Genomic DNA, 25,918 nt, shown 5'->3' with positions numbered 1-25,918 from the left:
GCAGTGATGTTTTCTTTTGCCTTGTTGTCATTGCTCTATTCCAGGAGTATAAAATTCAATTTCATTGAGGACTGCATCAAGGTTGTGTTTGACCTCGAGGGGCTGGGGTGGGCATGGCCAACTTGATGTCACTCGTATTGGGTGGTGGCCCAAATGCTCTGTCAGTGAAAACAGGCTCCCGATTTTTTGCTGTGACAGTTTTCTGAAGTCCTCTGCCAGCAACAATAAAGCTTAGGAGGGCCATGCAAGCTCCATTTTCAGTTAAGGTGGCTTCCTGCAATCCACTGCTAATGAAAATAGAACTCAGAGAGCCATATGCAGCCCTCCCAAGCTCTATTTTCACCAGCAGAGACACTACAGGCTGGTCCTTCACTGTTTCCAGGGCAGCCCCATGGACCATATCTAAGCACCCTGGGGGCCAAATCTGGCCCCAGGGCCTTGAGCTTGACACCCCTGCTCTATACTATCTGCAGAGTTCAGCCCAGTGATGGGCTCCTACAGGTACGGTCAGGTGCGCAGTACCGGTAGCAAAATTTGGAGCTCCACCCAGGAGCACCTAATTTGCACTGAAAGATGTTGAAACAAAATGCATAAGCCACACCCATGGTGTGATAGTAAAAATTTTGGTAGCCCATCACTGGTTCAGCCCCACTAGACAGACCAAGAAATCAACTCCACGGGAAGGTTGAAACTACTTTTATAGAGAGTGACTATAATGAACAAAACCTTTTAAGCCTATTTGTGCTATATTTCCCATCTACCACCACTCATTGTATTCCAGTGAATCACGCATTTGCATGTGATGCTTCTGAATATTAACTTATTTCTCAGGGTTTAAAATATGTTTCAGACCCCTTTGATTAGTTAACAGTTCTTCCATCCTTCCATGAAAGCCATCTTGTTTCCTTCTTCTATCTACACATCACCCCAAATGGGACCCACAATACTGTGATCAAAACTCTCCCCATTTTTATCTGTGTCCCACATGAAAGAGAAGTAAGTAAGTAAGTAAGTAAGTAAGTAAGTAAGTAAGTAAGTAAGTAAGTAAGTAGAAGGAAGGAAGGAAGGAAGGAAGGAAGGAAGGAAGGAAGGAAGGAAGAATTCTTTTTTTAAATAAAGTTTATTGAATTTTACACATTAAAAACATCTTATATACAATTCTCTCAATCCTGGAATATCAACTTTCATTTACTTTGTTTCTAAAACTATTCACATATATTTTCCAATTCTATTACATTACCTATACTTTACACACATTTGAGTTCAGGGAGTCCGAAGCCACCTCTTATAATCTACTATCGTAATAATTTAATATAAATTTTGGTTTCTTTCTTCCCCACACAAGTTTGGTTATTGTCCTGTTCAATTCAATTGGAAGAATGTTCATCTTAATCGCTGCTATTTTCCCTACTAATGATAATCGTAATCTCCCCCATTGTTCCAAATCTTTCCTGGTCTTCTGCGTAAGTTTTTTAAAATAATTATCCTCTTTTATTGATGAATATGTTTTAGTCAACCAAATTCCCAGATATTATTTTTTTTCACTGTTTGTATACCAATTTTCTCCGTCAAATTTTTTTCTTGCTTACTTGTAAAAGTTTTGGTTAAATTTTTAGTTTTATCTTTATTTACTTTAAGTCCTACCACTTAACCAATTCTTCTATTTCATTTAATAATTTTATCCCTGATATCATCAGGTCTTCTATAAAGAAGACCACGTCATCCGCAAATGCCTGGATTTTGTTGTGGTTAGCTCTGGCCCAGCTCCTGCCCCAAGGACTGTGGATGTGGGGGAGACATCCACATGCTGCAGGCCTGTTTTGCCCCCGTTGGAATCTGATGATGAAGGCTCCTCTGACCAAGAAGACATGAGTGACAGGGAGGAGGAGAGCATGGCAGACAGCTCAGAAGGAGATCAATTATCTAGCTCCTCCTTGGATTCGGAACAAGAGTTAATGATACAGCCAAGCATGCGGAGAGCGATGCGTAAGCAACAACAACTGAGAGGTTATTATCAAAGAAAATGGGGCCACTTATGGTTGGGTGGGACTGTGGTAATTAGTGAGGCTGCTATAAATAGCAGCCTGTGGGTTTGGCCATTGTGGAGGATTATCTGATCGTTGTGTTTCATGACTGCTTTACTGACTTTGACCTTTTGTGTGCTGATTTTTCCCTGCTTTGAAACTAAACCAGAGCAAAGTGTGTTTCACTTTGTGAAAGAAGAAGGACTGTGAATTGCCTCACAGCTGCAAGCTAAGTATCACAGAACTGATAAGGGACTTGTACAAATTACCAGTTTGTTTGGAGACGAGTGCTCTTTGCTATACCAAAAGAGGGCTTAGTTTAAGTGAATTTTCATTATAAAGAACATTGTTTTGAATTTTCAAACGTGTGTGTGTGTGAAATTTGTACCTGTGAATTTTTGGGAGGAGTCTACCAGAGAGCCCGACAGAACAGATTTTATATTCCTTCTTTTTTTATCTTAATTCTGGAAGAAAGGAAGATTTCTGTTGCTCCTTGCCAGTATCCCACAAGGAAACTCAATGGGAAAACTGATAGGCAATTGGAAGCAACTTTTGTCCCCAATGTTTTTTTTTGTCTACTTTTGGTCATTTTGTTTCTCTGTTTAGATAAGGAAATAACACTGAAACATTGAACCAACAGGCTACAGGTTGTCTAGTTTTTTTTAATTTATAAAAGTCTACTAATGCTACCCCACCTATGTGTACACAGGGAGGGGAAGTGTAAATCCTGACTACTACAGGTAATTTCCACGCCGCTCCTTTCTAGTGGCAAAACTGAAAAATGAATGCAATGAGTAATTCTTTCTACCCACCTTCCAACTGTTTATGTTCTTTGGTGGAATTAATTGTAACGCTTCTATTATCCTAATAATTGATTGAACTTTAATCAGAAGGATTTCCTGTTAGACGGTTATTGTTGTCTACAATCGTGGGTATTTTTGGAAGCGTGGCAGGAAGCAAAACACATACTGAAAAAGTCACTTAGTGGGCAATGTTTAGGAATAATTAGTTCATGATACAATAGAAGAATTGGGATAACTATGCAACAAAGGTGAAAATCAAAGCTTCCTTTGAGTCATTTTGGCTCCTGGCACCTTCCCTAGACAACTTGGTAACATTTTCTTGGCTACTGAACACAAGTGGTTTGCTACTACTGGTCTATGGAGATTCTATGGTTTGCTACTGTTTTCTTCCAAGGCATTTTACAGGCTAGCCAAGAGTTAGCAATAGCACTTAGATTTATATACTGCTTCACAGAGCCCTTCACTCCTCCACTCGAAACGGAATGCCCTACGAAAACAGACTATCAATCCTAGGCCTAGAAAGCTTAGAACTATGACGCCTAAACACGATCTAAGTATTGCCCACAAAATCATATGCTGCAACGTCCTGCCTGTCAATGACTACTTCAGCTTCAGCCGCAACAATACAAGAGCACGCAACAAATTCAAACTCAATATTAATCGCTCCAAGCTCGACTGTAAAAAATATGACTTTAGCAATCGAGTTGTCGAAGCGTGGAACTCATTACCTGACTCAGTAGTGTCAACCCCTAACCCCCAACATTTCTACATTAGACTATCCACGATTGACCTCTCCAGGTTCCTAAGAGGTCAGTAAGGGGTGTACATAAGTGCACCAGTGTGCCTTTCGTCCCCTGTCCAATTTGTCTCCCCTTATCCCATATGTCATATATCTTTCCTCCCTTTCATATATCTTCTCCATTTTCATATCTTTTCCTTATATGTAATACTTCATTTCCCTCAATATGTTTTGTATATTGGATAAATAAACAAACAAACAAACAAATAAATAAATAAATAAAATAAAAATAAATTTATAGCCCTCTCTAAGCGGTTTACAGAATCAGCATATCACCCTTAACAATCTGGGTCCTCATTTTACCCACCTCCAAAGGATGGAAGGCTGAGTCAACCTTGAACCTGGTGAGATTTGATTCTGCTGACCTTGAGTCTCAAGGTTGACTCAGCCTTCCATCCTTCCAAGGTTGATAAAATTAGGACCCAGATTCTTGAGGGCAACATGCTGACTCTGTAAACTGCTTAGAGAGGGCTATAAAGAACTGTGAAGTGGTATATAAATCTAAGTGCTATTGCTATTATAGTATTATTTGTAGAAATATCACCAAGATTTTAAGTCCCATACATTTTTATTTGGGAATTAATTCAACTGAAGTAGCTGGGAATTATTTCTGAATAGATAGGCACAGAACTGGAGTAAAAATTCTTGGATCTACTCCCATATAGCAAGACTGGTCAACCTGATGATCTAGTGCCACATATTAAACCCAATCTTATTGTTGTGATTCCAAGAGTTCCTTGCGATTACAACTGCCTGAAGTTGGGGGGAAGGTTTCTTGTTGATATGATGATGTAATACAGTGTTCCCTCGATTTCCGCGGGGGATGCATTCCATGGAATCCAGGAAGTGATCACCTTGGCGTCCTTTGCAACCTGCCGGTGACGTCAAAGCTCCGAACGCCAAACACGACCCCGAACTTTGCCCGAAGTTTGAAAAAATTTCAGGTTCATGTTCGGCATACCGAACACTGCAAAACTTGGTACGGACCCGAATTGTGCGGCTTCGGTTCGCCCATCACTAATTATTATCTCTTATGTTCCTTCAAGCTCCCTTATTCAATATGCAAATGATGCACTGCGTTTCAGGCCTATTTGGTCAGAATAAAGGAATTACTCCTCCCCCCACTCCACAAAGAACAATAAAAGGGCAGTAAAAGGTCCATGGCATTACAGTGATCCCTCGAGTTTCGCGATCTCGATCTTCGCGAAACGCTATATCGCGATTTTTAAAAAAATATTAATTAAAAAAAACCACTTCCGGGTTTGGCTTCGGGAGTCAGCTGGGAAGCGGCGCGGCTGTTTTAAAAGGTCGCAGCCGGCCTGGGGGGCTTCCCAGCCCCCCCGAACCCCCAACCCGGGTTCGGGGGGAGCTGGGAAGCCCCCCAGGCTGGCTGCGACCTTTTAAAACAGCCGTGCCGCTTCCCAGCTGAGTCCTGAAGCCAAACGCCAAAGGCGAACTTCCGCGTTTGGCTTCAGGACTCAGCTGGGAAGCGGCGCGGCTGTTTTAAAAGGTCACAGCCGGCCTGGGGGGCTTCCCAGCACCCCCCCGAACCCCCAACCTGGGTCTTCCCGGCCGCCCACGCAAAGGGGAAACCCCGGCTCCTTGCTGATGCCCGCCGCTCACCTGCCCGCCAGGAAGAGGGGGAAGACCCAGGGAAGGTTCCTTCGGCCGCCCAGCAGCTGATCTTCTCGGTAGCGCAGCAGCAGCGAGGAGCCGAATCGGGGTTTCCCCTTTGCATGGGTGGCGGGGAACGCAAACTCCACCATCTACGCATGCGCGGCCATAGAAAAAAGGGCGCGCATGCGCAGATGGTGTTTTTACTTCCGCAACCCTACATCGCGAAAAATCGATTATCGCGAGGGGTCTTGGAACGGAACCCTCGCGATAATAGAGGGATCACTGTATTGCAAAGTCATCAAAAACAAAAACCTCAACTGTTTCCAGAACACCTGAAAATATGCTGAGACCATGCTTATTGAAAGCCACAATTCTGAAGCCATCCATGGGGCAACAGAATATTTCCCTCAAGCCAAGCCAAGCCTTTCAGAAGGGGGGGTAGTGGGGGGAGAGTAAGAATGTTTACTTTCTAGCACTCGGAAGTTGGTGTTTCTCAGTGAAACATGATGAATCATCAGAGTAGCTCTATAAAAGGCATGCCAGGCTATTTTGCTAAACCATCAGAGTTCCAGCCTTTAGCCTCCATCGAACCTGCAAGATGCATCCGAATTCTGCAGTCGCTTTGTTTCTGCTGCTGGGCATGTCCTGGTGTTTTAGGTTGCCGATTTCCGATGAGTCTGATAGCGACGAGTTCACAAGACAGGAGCTGCAGTTTGCAGAGGTAAAGCAATCGTTTCGTTCAACTACACACTCCTGTGTCTGTTTTTCTCCTCTGTCTTGCTTTCTTCTCTATCAGTATCTTCTTCTCAATCACTATCATCTCTAGGGATGGGAACCAATTGAGGAGAAAAGCAACCCAGAACTAAGGAGATATTTCAGAAGAGAAAGATTTAGGGGTAGTGATTTCTGGCAGTCTCAAAATGGGTGGACAGTGCGGTCAGGTGGTAGGGAAAGCAAGTAGAATGCTTGGCTGCATAGCTAGAGGTATAACAAGCAGGAAGAAGGAGATTGTGATCCCGCTGTATAGACCGCTGGTGAGACCACATTTGGAATACTGTGTTCAGTTCTGGAGACCTCAACTACAAAAAGATATTGATAAAATTTAACAGGTCCAAAAATGGTGGAAGGTCTTAAGCATAAAACTTATCAGGAATGACTCAATGAACTCAATCTGTATAGTCTGGAGGACAGAAGGGAAAGTGGGGGCATGATTGAAACATTTAAATATGTTAAAGTGTTAAATAAGGTTCAGGGTAGAAGTGTTTTTAATAGGAAAGTGAACACAAGAACAAGGGGGCACAATCTAAGGTTAGTTGGGGGAAAGATCAGAAGCAACATGGGAAAATATTTCACTGAAAGAGTAGTAGATGCTTGGAACAAACTTCCAGCATACATGGTTGGTAAATCCACAGAAATTTAATTTAAACATGCCTGGGATAAACATATATCCATCCTAAGATAAAATCCAGGAAATAGTATAAGGGGAGACTAGATGGACCATGAGGTCTTTTTCTGCCAGCAATCTTCCATGTTTCAATGTTTCCTGACAATTATAACAATTAAGCAGTGGAACAACTTGCCTCCAGAAGTTTTGGGTGTTTTGGCAGGGGAGATTTTTAGCAGATTGGACAACTTTTGCCTGCAATAGAAACATAGAAACATAGAAGACTGACGGCAGAAAAAGACCTCATGGTCCATCTAGTCTGCCCCTATACTATTTCCTGTGTTTTATCTTAGGATGGATATATGTTTATCCCAGGCATGTTTAAATTCAGTTACTGTGGATTTACCAACCACGTCTGCTGGAAGTTTGTTCCAAGGATCTACTACTCTTTCAGTGAAATAATATTTTCTCACGTTGCTTTTGATCTTTCCCCCAACTAACTTCAGATTGTGTCCCCTTGTTCAATGATATGGAGCTTGAACAGGGATTGGATTGTTATTATTCTGTTAACATATGAATGGTAAGCTACAATAGAAAAGACCCTGAACTTTTGTTTTCATGAATCTGTGTGGTATATTATTTCTTCTATTTCTAACTCTGCTGTTGGTTTTATTTTATGTTACTATTCCCATCATTATTAAAGTACCATTGAAAAAAGAACCATTGTTTTTCACTCTTCTTTCTTCTTTCCAGCGCTATTTAAAGAATCATTACAATCTCTGGTCAAGTCCCGCCGGCATCTTGAAGTCGGGGGATATGTTTTCCACCAAACTTCGAGAAATGCAATCGTTTTTGGGGCTAGAAGTCACCGGGAAGCTGAATGAAGAAACCTATGAGTTAATGAAGCAGCCCCGATGTGGGGTCCCAGATGTGGGAGAATACAACTTCTTCCCTCGAAAGCTAAAGTGGTCCCATACTAATTTAACATACAGGTGAGAAGCAGCTTGCCTTTAGCTGCAGATCCAAACAATTTGGGCTGATGGATTTCTCATGGCAGTGACCCCTATCACCTATGCTATAAGGCAATGATGGCAAACCTATGGCATGGGTGCCACAGGTGGTGCACGGCGCCATATCTGGTGGCACGCGGAACCATATCTGCTGGCACGCAAGCCGTTGCCCTAGCTCAGCTCCAACGTGCATGTGTGTGCCGGCCAGCTCATTTTTGGCTCGCACAGAGGCTCTGGGAGGGCGTTTTTGGCTTCCAGAGAGACTCTGGGGGGGTGGGGGAGGGTGTTTTTACCCTCCCCTGGCTCCAGGGAAGCCTTTGGAGCCCGGGGAGGGTGAAACACAAGCCTACTGGGCCCACTAGAAGTTGGGAAACAGGTATTTCCTGCCTCCAGAGGGCCTCTGGGAGAATGGGGGAAGCTGTTTTTGCCCTCCCCAGCCATTGAATTATGAGAACTCAAGGGAAAAGAGTTTCACCATCACTGCTATAAGAGGTGGGGTAGGGGGAATCAAAAGACTGGACTGAAATTTGGAGGAGATTTGATGGCCATGGTGTGTGAGGGAATAATAATAATTTAATAATGTATTAGATTTGTATGCCGCCCCTCTCCGAGGACTCGGAGCGGCTCACAACAAATAAAACATCATATACAAATCCAATGTTAAAACAGTCTTTAAAAAAAACCCTATTAAAAATAGCCATACAACCCAAACACACCATCCATAAAGTCAAAGGCAGCTAAGGATATATCAGTTCCTCCATGCCTGGCGACATAGGTGAGTTTTCAAAAGTGTGCGAAAGGCAAGGAGGGTGGGGGCAGTCCTAATCTCCGGGGAGAGCTGATTCCAGAGGGCCGGGGCCGCCACAGAGAAGGCTCTTCCCCTGGGTCCTGCCAGACGGCATTGTTTCGTCGAGAGGACCCGGAGAAGGCCAACTCTGTGGGACCTAATTGGTCGCTGGGATTTGTGCGGCAGCAGGCAGTCCCGGAGGTATTCTGGTCCGATGCCATGTAGGGCTTTATAATAAGATGTTTTTAATAGAAATGAGAAAGTGATTTTGAATATCTTCCATATCCTCAGAGGGATTGTCTACTTTTCTTTATGATAATATCATACACGGCTGAGTGTTACGATAAATGTTATGCATTACATATGCAACATTAAGATGAATGCAGTGTAGCTGCTTTATGGTCGAACAGTGTTTAAACAGCTTTAAACATGTTAAAGCAGCTTCCAATAAACAAACCACGAGTCCCACAGATCCAAACCATCGAAGTTATTTCCTTTATGTATGAAATGTATCTTTTTACAGTCACTTCTAAAAATAAGGCAAATTTATGATTACTCTGCCTAACACACACACACACACAAATTTTTGGTGGCTAGAAAACCTACTCCAGTAAATAGGAAAACTGCTTTTATTTGCAAAATCAAAAACATAAGAAAGAATATTACATTATTGTCACCGAGTGTTTGGAATCTTTTTCAGAGTCCAAAAATAATATATCATTTGTTCCATTTTTGGTAGGATTTTAAATTACACCCCAGATCTGAAAAAGTCTGAAGTGGAGCGAGCTTTCCGAAAGGCATTCAAAGTTTGGTCGGATGTGACACCACTCAACTTCACCAGAATTCGGACTGGCGAGGCAGATATCATGATCTCCTTTGGACGAAGAGGTAAATAGACTGGGCTGCCATCTGTCAGATATGGTGAAGGTAGGGTCTCCTGCTTGGGGGCATGGGTTGGATTAGACGAACTACAGGGTCTCTTCCAAGGCTATTAATCTGTTAAAAATAGTGAGGAAGTGACATTGGTGTTTTCTTGGTGAAGCCATGGAGGACATGATTACCAAGCTGCATTAACAGAAGGATAGAATCAAGATCACGTGAAGTGTTAATATCAATAAGACCTTGGTAAAACTGCATTCAGTTTTGGTCTGATGCCAAAAGGATGTTGAGACTCTAGAAAGAGTGCAGAGAAGAGCAAGAAAGATGATTAGGGAACTGGAGGCTAAAGCATATGAAGAAAGGTTGCAGGAACTGGGCATGGCTTAGGGGTAGTGATTTCTGACAGTCTCAAAATGGGTGAACAGTGCAGTCAGGCGGTAGGGAAAGCAAGTAGGATGCTTGGCTGCATAGCTAGAGGTATAACAAGCAGGAAGAGGGAGATTGTGATGCCGCTATATAGAATGCTGGTGAGACCACATTTGGAATACTGTGTTCAGTTCTGGAGACCTCACCTACAAAAAGATATTGACAAAATTGAACGGGTCCAAAGACGGGCTACAAGAATGGTGGAAGGTCTTAAGCATAAAACGTATCAGGAAATACTTAATGAACTCAATCTGTACAGTCTGGAGGACAGAAGGAAAAGGGGGGACATGATCGAAACATTTAAATATATTAAAGGGTTAAATAAGGTCCAGGAGGGAAGTGTTTTTAATAGGAAAGTGAACACAAGAACAAGGGGACACAATCTGAAGTTAGTTGGGGGAAAGATCAAAAGCAACATGAGAAAATATTATTTTACTGAAAGAGTAGTAGATTCTTGGAACAAACTTCCAGCAGACGTGGTAGATAAATCCACAGTAACTGAATTTAAACATGCCTGGGATAAACATATATCCATCCTAAGATAAAATACAGAAAATAGTATAAGGGCAGACTAGATGGACCATGAGGTCCTTTTCTGCCGTCAGACTTCTATGTTTCTATGGCTAGTTTGATGGGGGGGAAAGACCTGGGGTGATATAATAGCAGTGTTCCAACATCTCAGGGGTTGCCACAAAGAAGAGGGGGTCAATCTATTCTCCAAAGCACCTGATGGAAGAACAAAAATCAATGGGTGGAAACTAAACAAGGAGAGAAGTAACTTAGAACTAAGGAGAAATTTCCTGACAGTTAGAACAATTAATCAGCGGAACAACGTGCCTCCAGAAGTTGTGAATGCTCCAATAGTAAAAGTTTTTAAGAAGATGTTGGATAACCAAATTTGTCTGAAGTAGTGTCGTGTAATGTAGTATAGAGTTTCCTGCCTAAGCAGGGGGTTAGACTAGAAGACCTCCAAGGTCCCTTCCAACTATGTTGTTGTTATTGTTGTTGTTGCTGCTGTTATTGTTGTTGTAGTTAGTAGTAGTAGTTGTTGTTTTGATGGGTTTTTAGTAATGCTGGAATCACAAGCAACTTATCCAAAATCCTGGAGAGCAATGGTGGGAAAGAACTAACATTATCATGTCTATATTTGAGAACTTTTTGTATGCATTCGATTGGTAACATGAAATGATGGACTAGTCCAGCTTCAGGGCTCTTCTGTTCTTTTTTTTTTTTTTTAATGTTAATGGAAGGGTTATCGCTTGATTTGATTGTCAATTAAACCTACTAATAGTATTTAAAACTGTTCCATATGTTTGTAGAACATGGTGATTTCTATCCTTTCGATGGACCTTCTGGTCTCCTGGCTCATGCTTTCCCTCCTGGACCAGGTTATGGAGGAGATGCTCATTTTGATGAGGATGAAATATGGTCAATCGATTCCAAAGGTAACTATAATGGACTTGTTAAAAAGCATTTCCACGCCCTTCGTGTTATTTGGTTCTGAACAGTATCTGAACTTCTTTCCAAAGCGGACTTTCCTTTTTATGGAAATACATGAATATGAACCATCATTGTTCAGCCTTGTAATTTCATAATAGGGAGAGATGTTTGTTTTGATTACTATGAACTTATCTATACCAATTGGGTCAATTAATTCTCTTCCTATTTGCACAATGGCGAATGCATATTCCACTGAACTCAGATCAGATAAATGTACGTAAGCTTAGCTCTTAGCAGCACATATCTAGCCTTGAAAGCTAAGCAGGTTCAATACTTTACAGCAGCACGAAGCTTATAACTTCAGCCTGATGATGGTGAATGTGATTTCACCGAAACATCGCATAGACACTCAAAATATTACACGGGGCAAAACCCGAACTCAGAACAATCTACATATACTGTATATATGTAATATTTTGAGATATATATATATCTCCAGCCATTTTTGTATACCCTTACACATCATATGGTTCATATTTGTATTTACCCATTTTTGTATGCCTTAACACAGCGTTTCCCAACCGGTGTGCCGCGGCACACTAGTGTGCCGCGAGACACAGGCAGGTGTGCCGCCAAGCTCCCCGCCCGATCTGCCCCCTCTCCTCCGCCGCTGCCCCCTGCCTTGGGGCGCGACTTCTCTCGCGGCGGCTGCGGCTGCAGCTTCAACTCCTCGGGACGGAAGCGCTCCCAGCCCTCTCTCGCAGCCCCCTGGCTGGGAGCGCTTTCGCTACGAGAGAGGGCTTTCTCCATCCGTTTTGGGAATGCACGCCCCGCCCCTCTCGCGCGCGCGCTGCTCCCCTTTCTCTCATCCCTCCCTGGCTTCGCTTCTCAATCCCTCCCTCCTTCCATCTTTCCTTCCCCTCAGCCGTTCTGTCTGGGGGTCTCCCGCTCTTCCCTTCCCCGCCTCCTAGGCTTTGCCTTTGCCACCCCCACCCTTTTTTGGTTGACAAGGAGTCCTTTGCCGCATCCCACAGTTCGCACTCGGCTCGAGGTCGCTTTCCCTGGCTGCGCTCGGAACCGACAGGGCGCTGCTCTCTCTCTCTCTCACTCTCTCCTGTGAGGTGGGGGAAGGGGAAAAAAAGCAAAAAAACCCCTTCTTGCAGCGTGCCCGCACTCGTCCCTTCAGCAGCGAGGGAGGGAAGTCAGAGGGCGAGGGAGGGAGTGAGCGCTCTTGTCCTCGGTGCCCTCTGCAGCCTTCCTTCCTTCTTCTTTGCCCCCGCTGAGGGACGGAGAGAAAGATAGAAAGGAAAGAGGGAGGGAGAGATAGAAAGAAAAGAGATAGAAAGGAAAGAGGGAGGGAGGAAAGAGGGAGGAAGAGATAGAAAGGAAAGAGGGAGGGAGAGATAGAAAGGAAAGAGGGAGGGAGAGATAGAAAGGAAAGAGGGAGGGAGACAGAGAGAGAGAGAAAGAGAGACATAGCAAGAGAGAGAGAAAAAAAGAAAGAAAGAGACAGCAAGAGAGAGAGAAAGAGATAGCAAGAGAGAGAGAGAGACAAAGAGATAGCAAGAGAGACAGAGAGAGAGAGAGAAAGAGAGAGAGAGAGAAAGAGACATAGCAAGAGAGACAGAAAGAGAGCGAAAGAGAGAGAATGAAAGAGAGATAGCAAGAGAGGCAGAGAGAGAGCAAGGGAGAGAGAAAGACATAGAGGGAAGGAAGGGGGGAGAGAGAAAGAGAGCAAAAAAGAGAGGAAGAAAGAAAGAAAGAGGGATGGAGAGAGAGAAAGAAGGGAAGGAAGGAAGAGAGAGAAAGAGGGAGGGAGAAATAGAGTGAAATTGAGGAAGAGATTTTTTTTTTGTCCAAACTTTTCTTTAGCCCCCCCCCCCCGCGCCCCCCCCCAGTCCCCCCGTTCAGTGTTCCCCAGGATTTTGAAAATATGAATAATGTGCCGCGGCTCAAAAAAGGTTGGGAAACACTGCCTTAACACATTATATCACAATGCACTGTTTCTATTCTCTATCCACTGGTATCAGTTATTCCACATCTCATTAAATTCTGAATCACTGGTTCCTTTAATTTCCATTGTCATTTTGTCCATTTCTGTGCAGTTGTAGATTTTATCTTTGTTATTTTCTGATGGAGTCATTTTATTTTTCTAGTTTAGCATAAGATATTCTAGCAGCAGTTATTGTATCCATCATTAAATACTGAGTGATTATTAAATGATAGTTTTTATTATTATTATTTTTAATGCTACTAAAAGAAACAATAGGAAGAAACCACATTATTATTATTTTTAATGCTACTAAAAGAAACAATAGGAAGAAACCACATTTTTTAACCTGACAAAATTAGAATGCAAGCTTGGTTGTGTTCTTGACACAAAGGCATTTTGTTTTCTAGGATATAATTTGTTTCTCGTGGCTGCCCACGAATTGGGTCATTCTCTCGGACTCGAGCATTCCAGAGATCCAGGGGCTCTGATGTTTCCAGTCTACACGTACACGGGCAACACTGGCTTCTTGTTGCCAGATGATGATTTACAAGGAATCCAGGCCCTTTATGGTAAGTTGGTGTTTTGAGATTTCTTCTGCTTAAAGAAACACCGTGCCAAAAACTTGCCTTGCAATTTTTAAAGTTTTTTTCTTCTTCTGCAAAAGAAGTGTCTGCTTTTCTCTCTTATTTTCAGAATGCTTGAACATTTATATGAATTTCTCCCAGTGGCGTTTTTTACTTTCTTTCAAAGCAATAATAAACTGCTAGTCTTGTGGTTTATCATTGCTGATCTTTCCATGACTTTGTTTCCTAATTTTCATTTAAAAAAAAAATAACAAAACAAACTAACAAACTGTTAATGCTATGTGCATAACTAGTTGGGTGTTACGATATGTAAAGCAAACCAGCAATGTATGTTTAAAAGGTTTAGTACATTGTTGAAGAACTGGTGATACAGTAAGCCATAAGAGGGAGCCAGCAGCAGCTCTCTTGTTGTAAAAACTACTAAGTGTAGTAAGAAGTATGTGTTCTCATGTTGGTTTGTATATGTATATGTATTGAGAAGATTGATTGATGTACTTTGTGAATGACTAGGATGGTTATTGACTACGATATTTGATAAATTTAAATAATATTTATATACTACAGCTATCTGGTCTGGTTATATGTAGTACTACTCATATCTCTGGGTTATTAGCTGGATATCTTCTTCCTCCACATTTTCCTCTGTATATCCTTTGTAATTTAGGAGTAGCACAGCTTACTCCTTATAATCTAACATTAACAAACAAACAGACAAAAGCTAATGAGAACATTCCCTGCTTAGAGATTTAATGAAAATGTGGGGGAAATATCCATCCTAAGATAAAATAGAGGAAATAGTATAAGGGCAGACTAGATGGACCATGAGGTCTTTTTCTGCCATAAATCTTCTATGTTTCTATGTTCTAAAACTGGGAAGCAACGCAACGTTTGCCTAAGTTGTTTTCATAAATGTAAATGAGAAGAGAAAGGGGGAAATTGCAAAAATGTCATCCATTCCACAAATGTATGTGTTCGATCATCCGAAGACTTAGAATGACATGCATAAATAAGGGTGGACTAATAGGATCCCTCATCACCTCGAAACCCGACTACTGTCTACATGGGGCTACCTTTGAAAAATGTTCGGAAACTTCAGATCGTGCAGAATGCAGCTGTGAAAGCAATCATGGGCTTCCCTAGGTATGGCCATGTCACACCAACACTCCGCAGTCTGCATTGGTTGCTGATCAGTTTCCGGTCACAATTCAAAGTGTTGGTTATGACCTATAAAGCCCTTCATGACACCGGACCAGATTATCTCAGGGACCGCCTTCTGCTGCACGAATCCCAGTGACCGGTTAGGTCCCACAGAGTGGATCTTCTCCAGGTCCCGTCAACTAAAGAATGTCGCTTGGCAGGACCCAGGGGAAGAGCCATCTCTGTGGCGGCCCCAGCCCTCTGGAACCAACTCCCCCCAAAGATTAGAATTGCCCCCACCCTCCTTGCCTTTTGTAAGCTGCTTAAAACCCACCTCTGTCGTCAGGCATGGGGGAATTGAGACCCTCTTCCCCCTAGGCCTTTACAATTCTATGCATGGTATGTATGTATGTATGTTTGGTTTTTTTATATTAATGGGCTTTTAATTATTTCTAATATCAGACTGCTTTATTGTTGCTGTTAGCCGCCCCAAGTCTCCGGAGAGGGGCGGCATACAAATCCAATACATAAATAAATAAATAAATAAATAAATAAATAAATAAACAAATAAACAAATATGTAATCTCTATTTAATGAATAAACAATGTATTGACACAGGTGCAGGAGATCATGATCCCCATCCTGATCATCCAAAAACCCCTGAGAAATGCAGTGAAAACTTAACACTTGATGCTATCACAGAATTTCGAGGAGAAATGATGATCTTCAAAGACAGGTAAATCATACGTGAAGGATTTCTCAGCCACTTATGACTTCATGAGATATTTTACCGATTAAAGGAGGCAAATGATTAATTATAGGATTAAATTGCTCAAACAGAGCCTGCAGATCTTCCAAATGCTAGAGATGAAAACATTGCATCAATCTCTTCCTCTAACCAATGATTAATCACTGCATGATGTTAAAGAGCAATTCACCACATTGCATGCTGACTTAATTTACCCATTAATGGCTTGTTCTGTATTGTGTAAATGTAATCTAGTCAAAAGCAAACAAAACTAGCAAATATGCATTGTAATAATAATAACAACTAGTGATGGCCGAACTGAACCCGCACAATTTGGGTCCGTACTGAATTTTGTGGTGTTCGGTATGCCGAACACGAACATGAAATTTTTCCAAACTTTGGGCAAAGTTTGGAGTCGTGTTCGGCGTTCGGAGCTTTGACGTCACCGGCAGGTTGCTAAGGACGCCAAGGTGATCACTTCCTGGATTCCATGGAATCCAGGAAGTGATCACCTTGGCGTCCTTAGCAACCTGCCGGTGATGTCAAGGCTCCGCCCCCGAAATCTCTTCGTGGGAGGGATTCCCCAGCTCCTTCAAAGGGAGGTCTTCATGTAAAAATAAAGATTGTTATTTTTACGTGAAAGGACACCGCAGCGGCGCTGCAAGCAATGGGCGGTCCTTTCACGTAAAAATAAACATGTCAAAGCTCCACGCCCGGAATCTCTTCATGGGAGGTATACCCTGTTCGGGAGTTCGGGTTCGGTTTGGGTTCAGCCGAATTTTGCATAAAATTCGGCCGAACTTGCCGAACCCGAACACCACTGGGTTCGCCCATCACTAATAACAACAGAGTTGAAAGGGAACTTGGAGGTATTCTAGTCCAACCCCCTGCTTGGGCAGCAGACCCTACACTACTTCAGACAAATGGTTATCCAACATCTTCCTAAAAACGTCCAGTGTTGGAGCCTTCACAACTTCTGGAGAAAAGCCATTCTACTGATCAATTGTTCTGTCAGGAATTTTCTCCTTAGTTTTAAGTTGCTTAAAACATATTCCAGTTTTTTATTGCTTTTTTACATTGTCAGATAGTGATGCTTCATGATGATTATTATAAAAAGAAAAACAATAAACATAAAAAGTTCATTACAAGAAAAGTGTTTTTAAGGTCTTGTGAAATGCAAGCCCAGAGTTAAATTTCCTCAATTCATTTGCACAATTTAATGGTTGTTACATTTGTTGGTAGGTATACAATACTGTCCCAACTCCAGAGAATCGAGTCAGTACATTTAATAAAATGTTGGCACTTCATAACAAAACTTTCCTCTTCCCTATAGGTTTTTTTGGCGCCTACATCCACAGATGGTTGAAGCAGATTTGGTACAGATTAGGTCATTTTGGCCAGAAATTCCAACCAAAATTGATGCAGCATATGAATACACTGACAAGGATCGTGTGCTGCTTTTTCGGGGTAAGTAGATGAAGAGGATTTTTTTTAAAAAAAGTTTAAAGTACTGTACATCTTCCTTTCCAAGTTCAGAATAGTAATAAAACTTTAAAAAACAATTTTGAATCTGCAGTTACAAATATAATTCTTTCATTCTAAAGTTACAATTAAAACAAAATTTAACATCATTTAAATTCAGATATCTGTTAAATAAATTTCAGATTCATAGAAACATAGAAGATTGGCGGCACAAAAAGACCTCATGGTCCATCTAGTCTGCCCTTATACTATTTCCTGTGTTTTATCTTAGGATGTTTATCCCAGGCATGTTTAAATTCAGTTACTGTGGATTTACCAACCACGTCTGCTGGAAGTTGGTTCCAAGCATCTACTACTCTTTCAGTAAAACTTCCTTCAAACTTCCGTGTCTTGAATGAGGAGATGTAGAACTTCCAGTGTCCTCTTGGATGCATTTCCAGAAAGTAGAATTACCGTAGTTTAAATTAATCCTTCATATAAGAACTATAGAAGAAGATTTCATAGAAGTCTTCGTCATTATTATATCCCAGTACCAGTATCAGAATGAACACTAAGGAACTATATGGTATTATAGGACTCTTTCATGGATTTGCTACACTTATTAATATAATTTCCCCTAATAGAAACTATATTAGAATGGGTAAGATTTCAATAAAGTCAAGTCTTTTAAATCTTGCTGCTTTGAGTAGACTCAAGGAAGTATTGCTTTTAGAAATCAAATTCAAACTCCAACAGGATGCTTCCCCTGATATATAAAGTGAAAGCATTTTATACCTTTTATTCATCACCACTTTCTCCTTCCGAAGTAATTCTTGGTTAGTCTCAACAAAGAAAACCTAAGTGGAGATTAATATTCTGTATAATGATTATTATGTAAAATACGACAATGTATTTCTTTTCTTTTTTTTACAGGCAGAAAAGTTTGGGCTTTGAATGGTTATGATATAGTGCAGGGCTACCCTAAAAAAATTTATGAATTGGGTCTTCCAAAAGCCATAAAGACGATAGACTCAGCAGTCCATATCGGTGAGACTGGGAAAACTCTCTTTTTCACAGGAGAAAAATACTGGAGGTAGGTTGGAGATTTTTCTCACCATCTTTTCGATAGATATGCCCTTGAATCAAATTTTATTCAGGATGACCTCGTGGTTATCTCCATGCAATTTTCATGACAATACAGGAATTATTTGTCATTTTCTTCTTTTTACATTTTATTTTTTTCAACAATCCTGGACTTTTTTTTGATTTTCTCCCATTCAAGTAGATAACTGATTCTGCGCTAGACAAGTGCAGCCAGGTACTTCCATGTCCTGTACAATTGCAGTTAGATCATTCATTCAGCAAAGATCTGCCGTCTTCGGTGTGACTGCTGCACCCTCCAAGGCTGCCATGGGTGCGTGCGCATCCAGCGGGCATGTGCCTGTCTGCGAGGGGAGCCTCAGTGAAATTGCAGCATCGCAAAAACACAGAGGTCCAGAAGTGGGGTTTCGAGGACTTCAGTGTTTTTGCGATGCTGTGATTTCACTGATGCTCCCTTCTCTGGGAAACCCCACCTCCAGACCTCTGTTGCCAGCGAAGCGCTCATTTTTGTGATGCTGGGATTCCCCTGCTGGGATTCCCCTGCAGCATCGCAAAAACACAGAAGTCCGGAGGTGGGGTTTCCTATGGAGGGGAACCTCAGGAGAATCCCAGCAGTGCAAAAACAGGCACTTCGGCTGGCAAAAGGGGTGAATTTTGGGCTTGCACACATTAATCATGTTTCCATTGATTCCTATGGGAAACATTGTTTCATCTTACAAACCTTTCACCTTAAGAACCTCATCCCGGAACCAATTAAGTTTGTAAGACAAGGTATCACTGTATGTGCAAATTGACTTAGCCAGGAGATAAACTGATTGCCAAAGAAGAGGACAAAATCTTTCACAAGTGATACAGGAACTGTTTCACTGAAATCCACATTAGGGATATGCTGGCCAGTTGCCACCAGAATGGTAAGGTGCTATGTTCCGGTAGTGATTTTTGGGATATGCACGCAGCTCTGCATCCGTGATACATGCATGCTCTCTCACACATGGGATTTGGCTTCTGCGCATGCACAGAAAGCAAAATCTTATGTGAGGACATGAGTGTGAGCAAGATTTTGGCGATTTTCGCTAATATTTATGCTTCCGCGCATGCGCAGAAGCAGAAAATCTGCGAAAATCATACCAAAATTTCACTCCCCCGAGCATCTTCCCACAAGATTTTACTTGCTGCACATGCGCAGAAGCCAAATACCATGTGTGTGTGAGCATGTGTGCATCACGGATGCAGATCTGCGTGCATATCCCCAAAATCGCTACCGGAACATAGCACCTTACCGTTCCGGTAGCAGGCCATCACTCCATTCATTCATTCTTACTTGTTTTAATTCATAAATTTCATAGTGTACTAAACCAATTTTAATTAATGGAATATTCAATCATTCAGATTTATAGTCCAAACTGGTTCTGTGATGTCATTTTGATGTCACCAGCGGGTCACTACCAGTTTGGCCAAACCGGTCCAAACTGAGAAGAACCCACCTCTGCATGCATCACTCTTGGTTTTAGGTCTGATAGTATTTTGGGGGCAGCAGTGGGCTTCGAGCTGGAATTCTAAATTGCGCTCGCCGCCGTGGCTTGTAAGTTCTTGCAGGACCAGTGCAATTTTACTGCTGCACTTGTGGAGGTAGTAAAATTGCGCCCATATTTTGGCGAGGTTTTACCTGCGGCTCCGTGTGCGATTTTGCTACCTCCACAGCTGTAGCAGCAAAATCCCGCAAGAACATATGAGCCGCGGCAGGGAGGGCAATTTAGCGTTGCAGCTTGTAGCCCACCGCTGCTTTTGGGTGACAATCAAGTGCTTTGTTTTTCTAGCACCTTATGTTAATGACAAACCATTACTTTAATATATTATGCTATATTATGCTTTCTCTGTTGTAAACTGTTGTAAACTATGTTTCAAAGAAATCCCTGATAAAGAATTGCAATATATAGAATGCTGCAAATAAACCACGGATAACAGTAGTAACGGCTTTTCATTTGTTTTCCTCTTCAATGTAGTTTTGATGAACAGAATCAGATCATGGACAAAGGCTACCCTAGATTTATACAAGATGATTTCCCAGGAATTGGTCGCCGAGTAGATGCAGTCTATCAGAAAAATGGTATGCGTGTTTGATATTTGATAGGGATATTTGAGGGGCTTCCAGCTTTCTTTAGTAATTCCTCTTTCTTCTGGTCCATCAGCCCTGGAAAGAGTGGCTGAAGTTCCATCTTGGTTTCTACAAAATCATAAAGCAACATTTTTCTGAACTGTGATAACATATCCAACCTACCTGAAAGATACCAAATTGGGGGAGAGTCATCTAAGATGTTATGGGGGATTAAAGTAAAAGCTACTTTCAGCCTCTTCCTCCTCCTTGGAGGGATCTGGTTATAAAGCCCTTCATGGCATAGGACCAGATTATCTCCGAGACCGCCTTTTGCCGCACAAATCCCAGCGACCAGTGAGATCCCACAGAGTTGGCCTCCTTAGGGTCCCGTTGACCAAACAATGTCAGCTGGCAGGACCTAGGGGAAGAGGCTTCTCTGTGGGAGCCCCGACCCTCTGGAATCAGCTCCCCCAAGAGATTCGCACTGCCCCTACCCTCCTCGCCTTCCAAAAGAGCTTAAAAACTCATCTTTGCCGCCAGGCTTGGGACTTTTAGATCTTCCCCCTGATCAATGAATGTTTTAAGTATGAGTGTTTGACAGGTTTTACTTTCTTTTAAGTGAATTTAATGGTTGTCTTTAATGTAGTATTAATTGGATTTATATTATTGGGGGGTTTTTTGTATATGCTGTGAGCCGCCCCGAGTCCTTGGAGAGGGGCGGCATATAAATCCAAACAAACAAACAAACAAAAATAAATAAATTAAAATTAAAATTAAAATTAAAATTAAAATTAAAATTAAAATTAAAATTAAAATTAAAATTAAAATTAAAATTAAAATTAAAATTAAAATTAAAATTAAAATTAAAATTAAAATTAAAATTAAAATTAAAATTAAAATTAAAATTAAAATTAAAATTAAAATTAAAATTAAAATTAAAATTAAAATTAAAATTAAAATTAAAATTAAAATTAAAATTAAAATTAAAATTAAAATTAAAATTAAATCTAACCAAACCATTAGGACCCTCCTCAAAATTTGATACCACCCATTGTTCTTCCTTTGTTCTTCCTTTGATACCACCCATTGTTCTTCTAACTGTAATATTAAACAGAGCTCTTTTTATTTGGAGATTTGTAACAGACTGAGAAAGGAGCCAGGAACAAAATAGTCAGAAGTTATTCCTGGTTTATTGTCCTTTGCTCTTGTTTGAAAGCAAGAGAGGAATAGCATTGGACTATAGCTTTCTGTTTAATTACTTTTTTTTAAATGGTGAGATACAGCATGACAAGCAATTATATCACCAACAAAATGCCTTTGTGAGCATACAATATTAAGCAAGATCTCTAAACAAACAAGAGGAGGGAATAATAGAATGATATGCGAATGACATACGAATGAATAAGCAAGGGGTTTACAACCGTTGAAGACATTTTCATTTTCCAATATGTCTTTAAGTAATTGTGAACAAGTAAATATATTAGTCATTTTAAAAGACTAAAATTGCCACTAAATTCTAAAGCAGGCATAAACAATAATCATAACCAAATCAGTGAGTGAGAGATTTCTATAATTTTCAGAGCCGTTCTATCAATTGTGTCAAATTTAGTAATGCAGTTTCTTAATATAATGAGGCAGGATATAGATAATTTGGGTAGGGTGCTTTAAATTATTTAAATTATTATCTTTCCTTCTGTAGGTCTGAGCCCACCCTTTCTGAAATTAGTAATTTGTTTTTTCTGTCACATAGCTTCCACAAAATGAAAATACAATGATACCTCATCTTACAAACGCCTCGTCATACAAACCTTTTGAGATACAAACCCAGAGTTTAAGATTTTTTTGCCTCTTCTTACAAACTATTTTCACCTTACAAACCCACCACCGCCGCTGGGATTCCCCGCCTCCGGACTTCCATTGCCAGCGAAGCACCCGTTTTTGTGCTGCTGGGATTCCCCTGAGACTCCCCTCCATGGGAAACCCCACCTCTGGACTTCCGTGTTTTTGTGATGCTGCAGGGGAATCCCAGTAGTGCAAAAATGGGTGCTTCGCTGGCAACGGAAGTCCAGAAGTGGGGTTTCCCACTGAGGGGAGCCTCAGTGAAATCGCAGCATCGCAAAATCACAGAGGTACGGAGGTGAGGTTTCGAGGACTTCAGTGTTTTTGTGATGCTGCGATTTCACTGATGCTCCCTTCGCTGGGAAACCCCACCTCCGGACCTCTGTTGCCAGCGAAGCGCTCGTTTTTGTGATGCTGGGATTCCCATGCTGGGATTCCCCTGCAGCATCGCAAAAACACAGAAGTCCGTAGATGGGGTTTCCTATGGAGGGAAACCTCAGGAGAATCCCAGCAGCGCAAAAATGGGCACTTCGGCTGGCAAAAGGGGTGGATTTTGGGCTTGCACACATTAATCGTTTTTCCATTGATTCCTATGGGAAACATTATTTCGTCTTACAAACTTTTCACCTTAAGAACCTCATCCCGGAATCAATTAAGTTTGTAAGACAAGGTATCATTGTATGCGCAAATTGACTTACCAGGAGATAAATTGATTGCCAAAGAAGAGGACAAAATCTTTCACAAGTGATACAGGAACTATTTCACTGAAATCCACATTAGGGATATGCTGGCCAGTTGCCGCCTATATAATGTGATTTTACATGCCTGCAAAAGGAACTTGGGTCCTAATCTGAGTTCTACAAAGACATGGGCTTCTTTGGGTTTTTTTAAAAAATACTTTATTAGTTATATACATTAAAAGAAAAGAAAAAGACAAAAGACAAAATAACAATACAACATTTTCAGATTGTATATACATATAGTAAAAAAAGAGATAATAACATATAACAAAAATAAAGCATTATGCTTTATACACGGATTATTTTGGTATCAGAGCTTGGTATTTACACCTGCTAAATGACAGTATAATTGATTTGCAGCTTATTCGTTTATAGCAATATTTTCCCTTTGTTAGTTGTTACACATACATCTTGTTCTACAAAGACATGGGCTTCTTTGACCAGACATCTCTGGATACTCTGCTTGATTTAAGCTAAAAGTCCAAGAAGTCATTGGACAGGACCAATACTGAATGTTGAAATAGCAGAATGGATAAAGGAGAGAATGTTGATCAATTTCATTTTCGCTACTTCAGACAAGATTAAATATTCAGAGGATACAAGGGTTTAGAAGGGAGGTAACTGAAAATTTCATACAAATCAGCCATCAATAGACCCATAGAGATAAACTACATTTACACACCATTCAAAAGACGTAATAAAAATCTAGGAATTAGGCAATAAACATTCCTTCAGCCTCAGATGTATCATACCAGGCAAATAATCAGGCAGAAAAGAAGATACTAATTAAAGAAAATCACATCCCTATAAAAAAATGGTAGGACATGCTACAATATATTGACAGAGAGAGAATCCCACATTGATGTGATGTAATGATGTAACCTAGTTAAAACATCTGCAGTAAACAATCAAGAGCACCAGTAATTCCACATGGTTCAACCGTAAACTGTAAATACTCTTTGATTAAAAATTTTATTCTTCCCCTGATCTGGGTAGAAATATCCTATGAATAGAATTAACTCCCTGGAGTATCTTGTTGATGGAAGCAAACTCAGAATCCAAGTCTTATATTTTGAAAACAAGAATGCCTCCAATATCAGCAGCAATATGATAGCAAATACCAAACAATATTTTTAAAAAAATGAATTTTCATCTTTTACAGGCTATTTATATTTCTTCAACGGACCCCTGCAGTTTGAATTCAGCATCTGGGATGAAAGAATTAGTCGTGTCTTGAGAACTAACTCCATCTTTTGGTGCTGAATATATTCATCCAGGTTCTGAACTGTGGAATAATTTGCTACTCATGAAAAATAATACTGTATGTGGATATAATTTTTTTAACCTAAAAGCTTGATTCTGTGAACGAGCTTAGATGATGTTGTCACTGATTTTGTATTGTATATATGGCACATATAGCTATCAGTCTGGAACTGAGTTAAATTGAAAGGGTTTAGCTTTTTGTATTGTATAAACATTGTGTACGGCTTAACACTATTTAATAGTTAAATATATAAAAAGACCCTCTTCCTATCAAGGGATGACTGGAGAAAAGAAACCCACTTGGATAAAAACATCCTAGTTGGTAGTAGGCAGCATCATGCAATTGTTTAATAATAAAATTAAAAATGGGGCAAGGAGGTGTTGGGGCAGACCTCTGAATGTCAGAACGTTTTGAAGGTGATTGTTCACATCAAGGATCACATTCAAGTGATCTTGAACAGGCAAACCATGGTAAAGTTTGGCAGCATCCTGAGAATTTAAATAGAAACATAGAAACATAGACGTCTGACGGCAGAAAAAGACCTCATGGTCCATCTAGTCTGCCCTTATACTATTTCCTGTATTTTATCTTAGGATGGATGGATGTTTATCCCAGGCATGTTTAAATTCAGTTACTGTGGATTTACCAACCATGTCTGCTGGAAGTTTGTTCCAAGGATCTACTACTCTTTCAGTAAAATAATATTTTCTCATGTTGCTTTTGATCTTTCCCCCAACTAACTTCAGATTGTGTCCCCTTGTTCTTGTGTTCACTTTCTTATTAAAAACACTTCCCTCCTGGACCTTAATAAATAGTTTTATTTATTTATTTTTACAAAATGGTTTTTAATTGAAATTGCATTTGTAGCAGGTGTTGTAGAGGAATATCTTAAGCGATGCTCGATGACCTGAAAGTAAATTGTTAAAGCAGGTAGTCCTGGACCATAATTGAGCCCAATATTTCTGTTGCTAAGGATGACCTTTGTTAAGTGAGTTTTCTCCCATTTAATGACCTTTCCTGCCGTGGTTGTTAAGTGAATCACTGGAGTTGTTTCATTAGTAACATGGTTATTAAGTGAATCTGGTTTTTCCATTGACTTTGCTTTTCTGAAGGTCAAAAAAGGTGATCACATGATCCTGGGTAGGGGTAGGTTCCACCTAACTTTGCCACCAGTTTGCATTGTAATGTTGCATGGAAAATTGAATTGAAAATTGAAAATCCTCTCCAGAGTTCTAGATTCCTTAGAAGAATATCAATCTTTTTTAAAAATAAGAACAATGTAGCAAAAAATATAAAAAACATATTTCCTCATTTTACAAGGAAAGAGACTTACTTAGTTATTATTTTTCATTCATTTTGTATTTAGTGTAACACTGCCTACAAATTCCTAACATTTAAAAATATGTGAAGTTATAGTTATGTTTCTTCAATATGTTATGTGTGTGTGTGTGTGTTTTTTTTAAAAAAAATCATAAATAAAGAGTATAAATACATATAACAAATGTGTGTGTTTTTTCCTCCTCATCATTTGTGTGGTTTAAATTAAGAGGAAACTTGCGGGCAATTTTGTAAACAGAAAACAAGGTTGCCTAGGTAAAAATAACATGTAAATTAAACATGATGTCCTGTAAAATAATATGATGTCCAAATGAAATTACCTAACTATATTCCTCTCTGGTCATTTTATGTGGGCATTATCTTGCATTGATAACCCATTACACAAAATTTTGGAAGCAAAGGCAAAATATACGACATCTAGAGCCTTTTAGTACTGTCCTCCAAATTCC

General features: G+C 40.5%; 1 protein-coding gene across 1 annotated transcript; it reads left to right on the top strand.

The window, feature by feature from the left end:
- Positions 1-5,805: 5,805 nt before the first annotated feature.
- On the top strand, positions 5,806-25,633 carry LOC139166310 (collagenase 3-like). Its single transcript, XM_070749675.1, has 10 exons — positions 5,806-5,964; positions 7,381-7,619; positions 9,164-9,312; positions 11,049-11,174; positions 13,570-13,731; positions 15,502-15,619; positions 16,965-17,098; positions 18,026-18,185; positions 20,197-20,300; positions 24,030-25,633. The coding sequence occupies exons 1-10, from the start codon at positions 5,842-5,844 to the stop codon at positions 24,128-24,130; spliced, it is 1,416 nt and encodes a 471-aa protein (XP_070605776.1). The 5' UTR covers positions 5,806-5,841; the 3' UTR covers positions 24,131-25,633.
- Positions 25,634-25,918: the final 285 nt, after the last annotated feature.

Source organism: Erythrolamprus reginae, chromosome 4 (assembly GCF_031021105.1).
Source record: "Erythrolamprus reginae isolate rEryReg1 chromosome 4, rEryReg1.hap1, whole genome shotgun sequence".
In the NCBI taxonomy this organism is placed as follows: Eukaryota; Metazoa; Chordata; class Lepidosauria; order Squamata; family Dipsadidae; genus Erythrolamprus; species Erythrolamprus reginae.
Note: the sequence above shows the minus strand (reverse complement) of the source record. Positions and strands in the feature narration are given on the sequence as shown.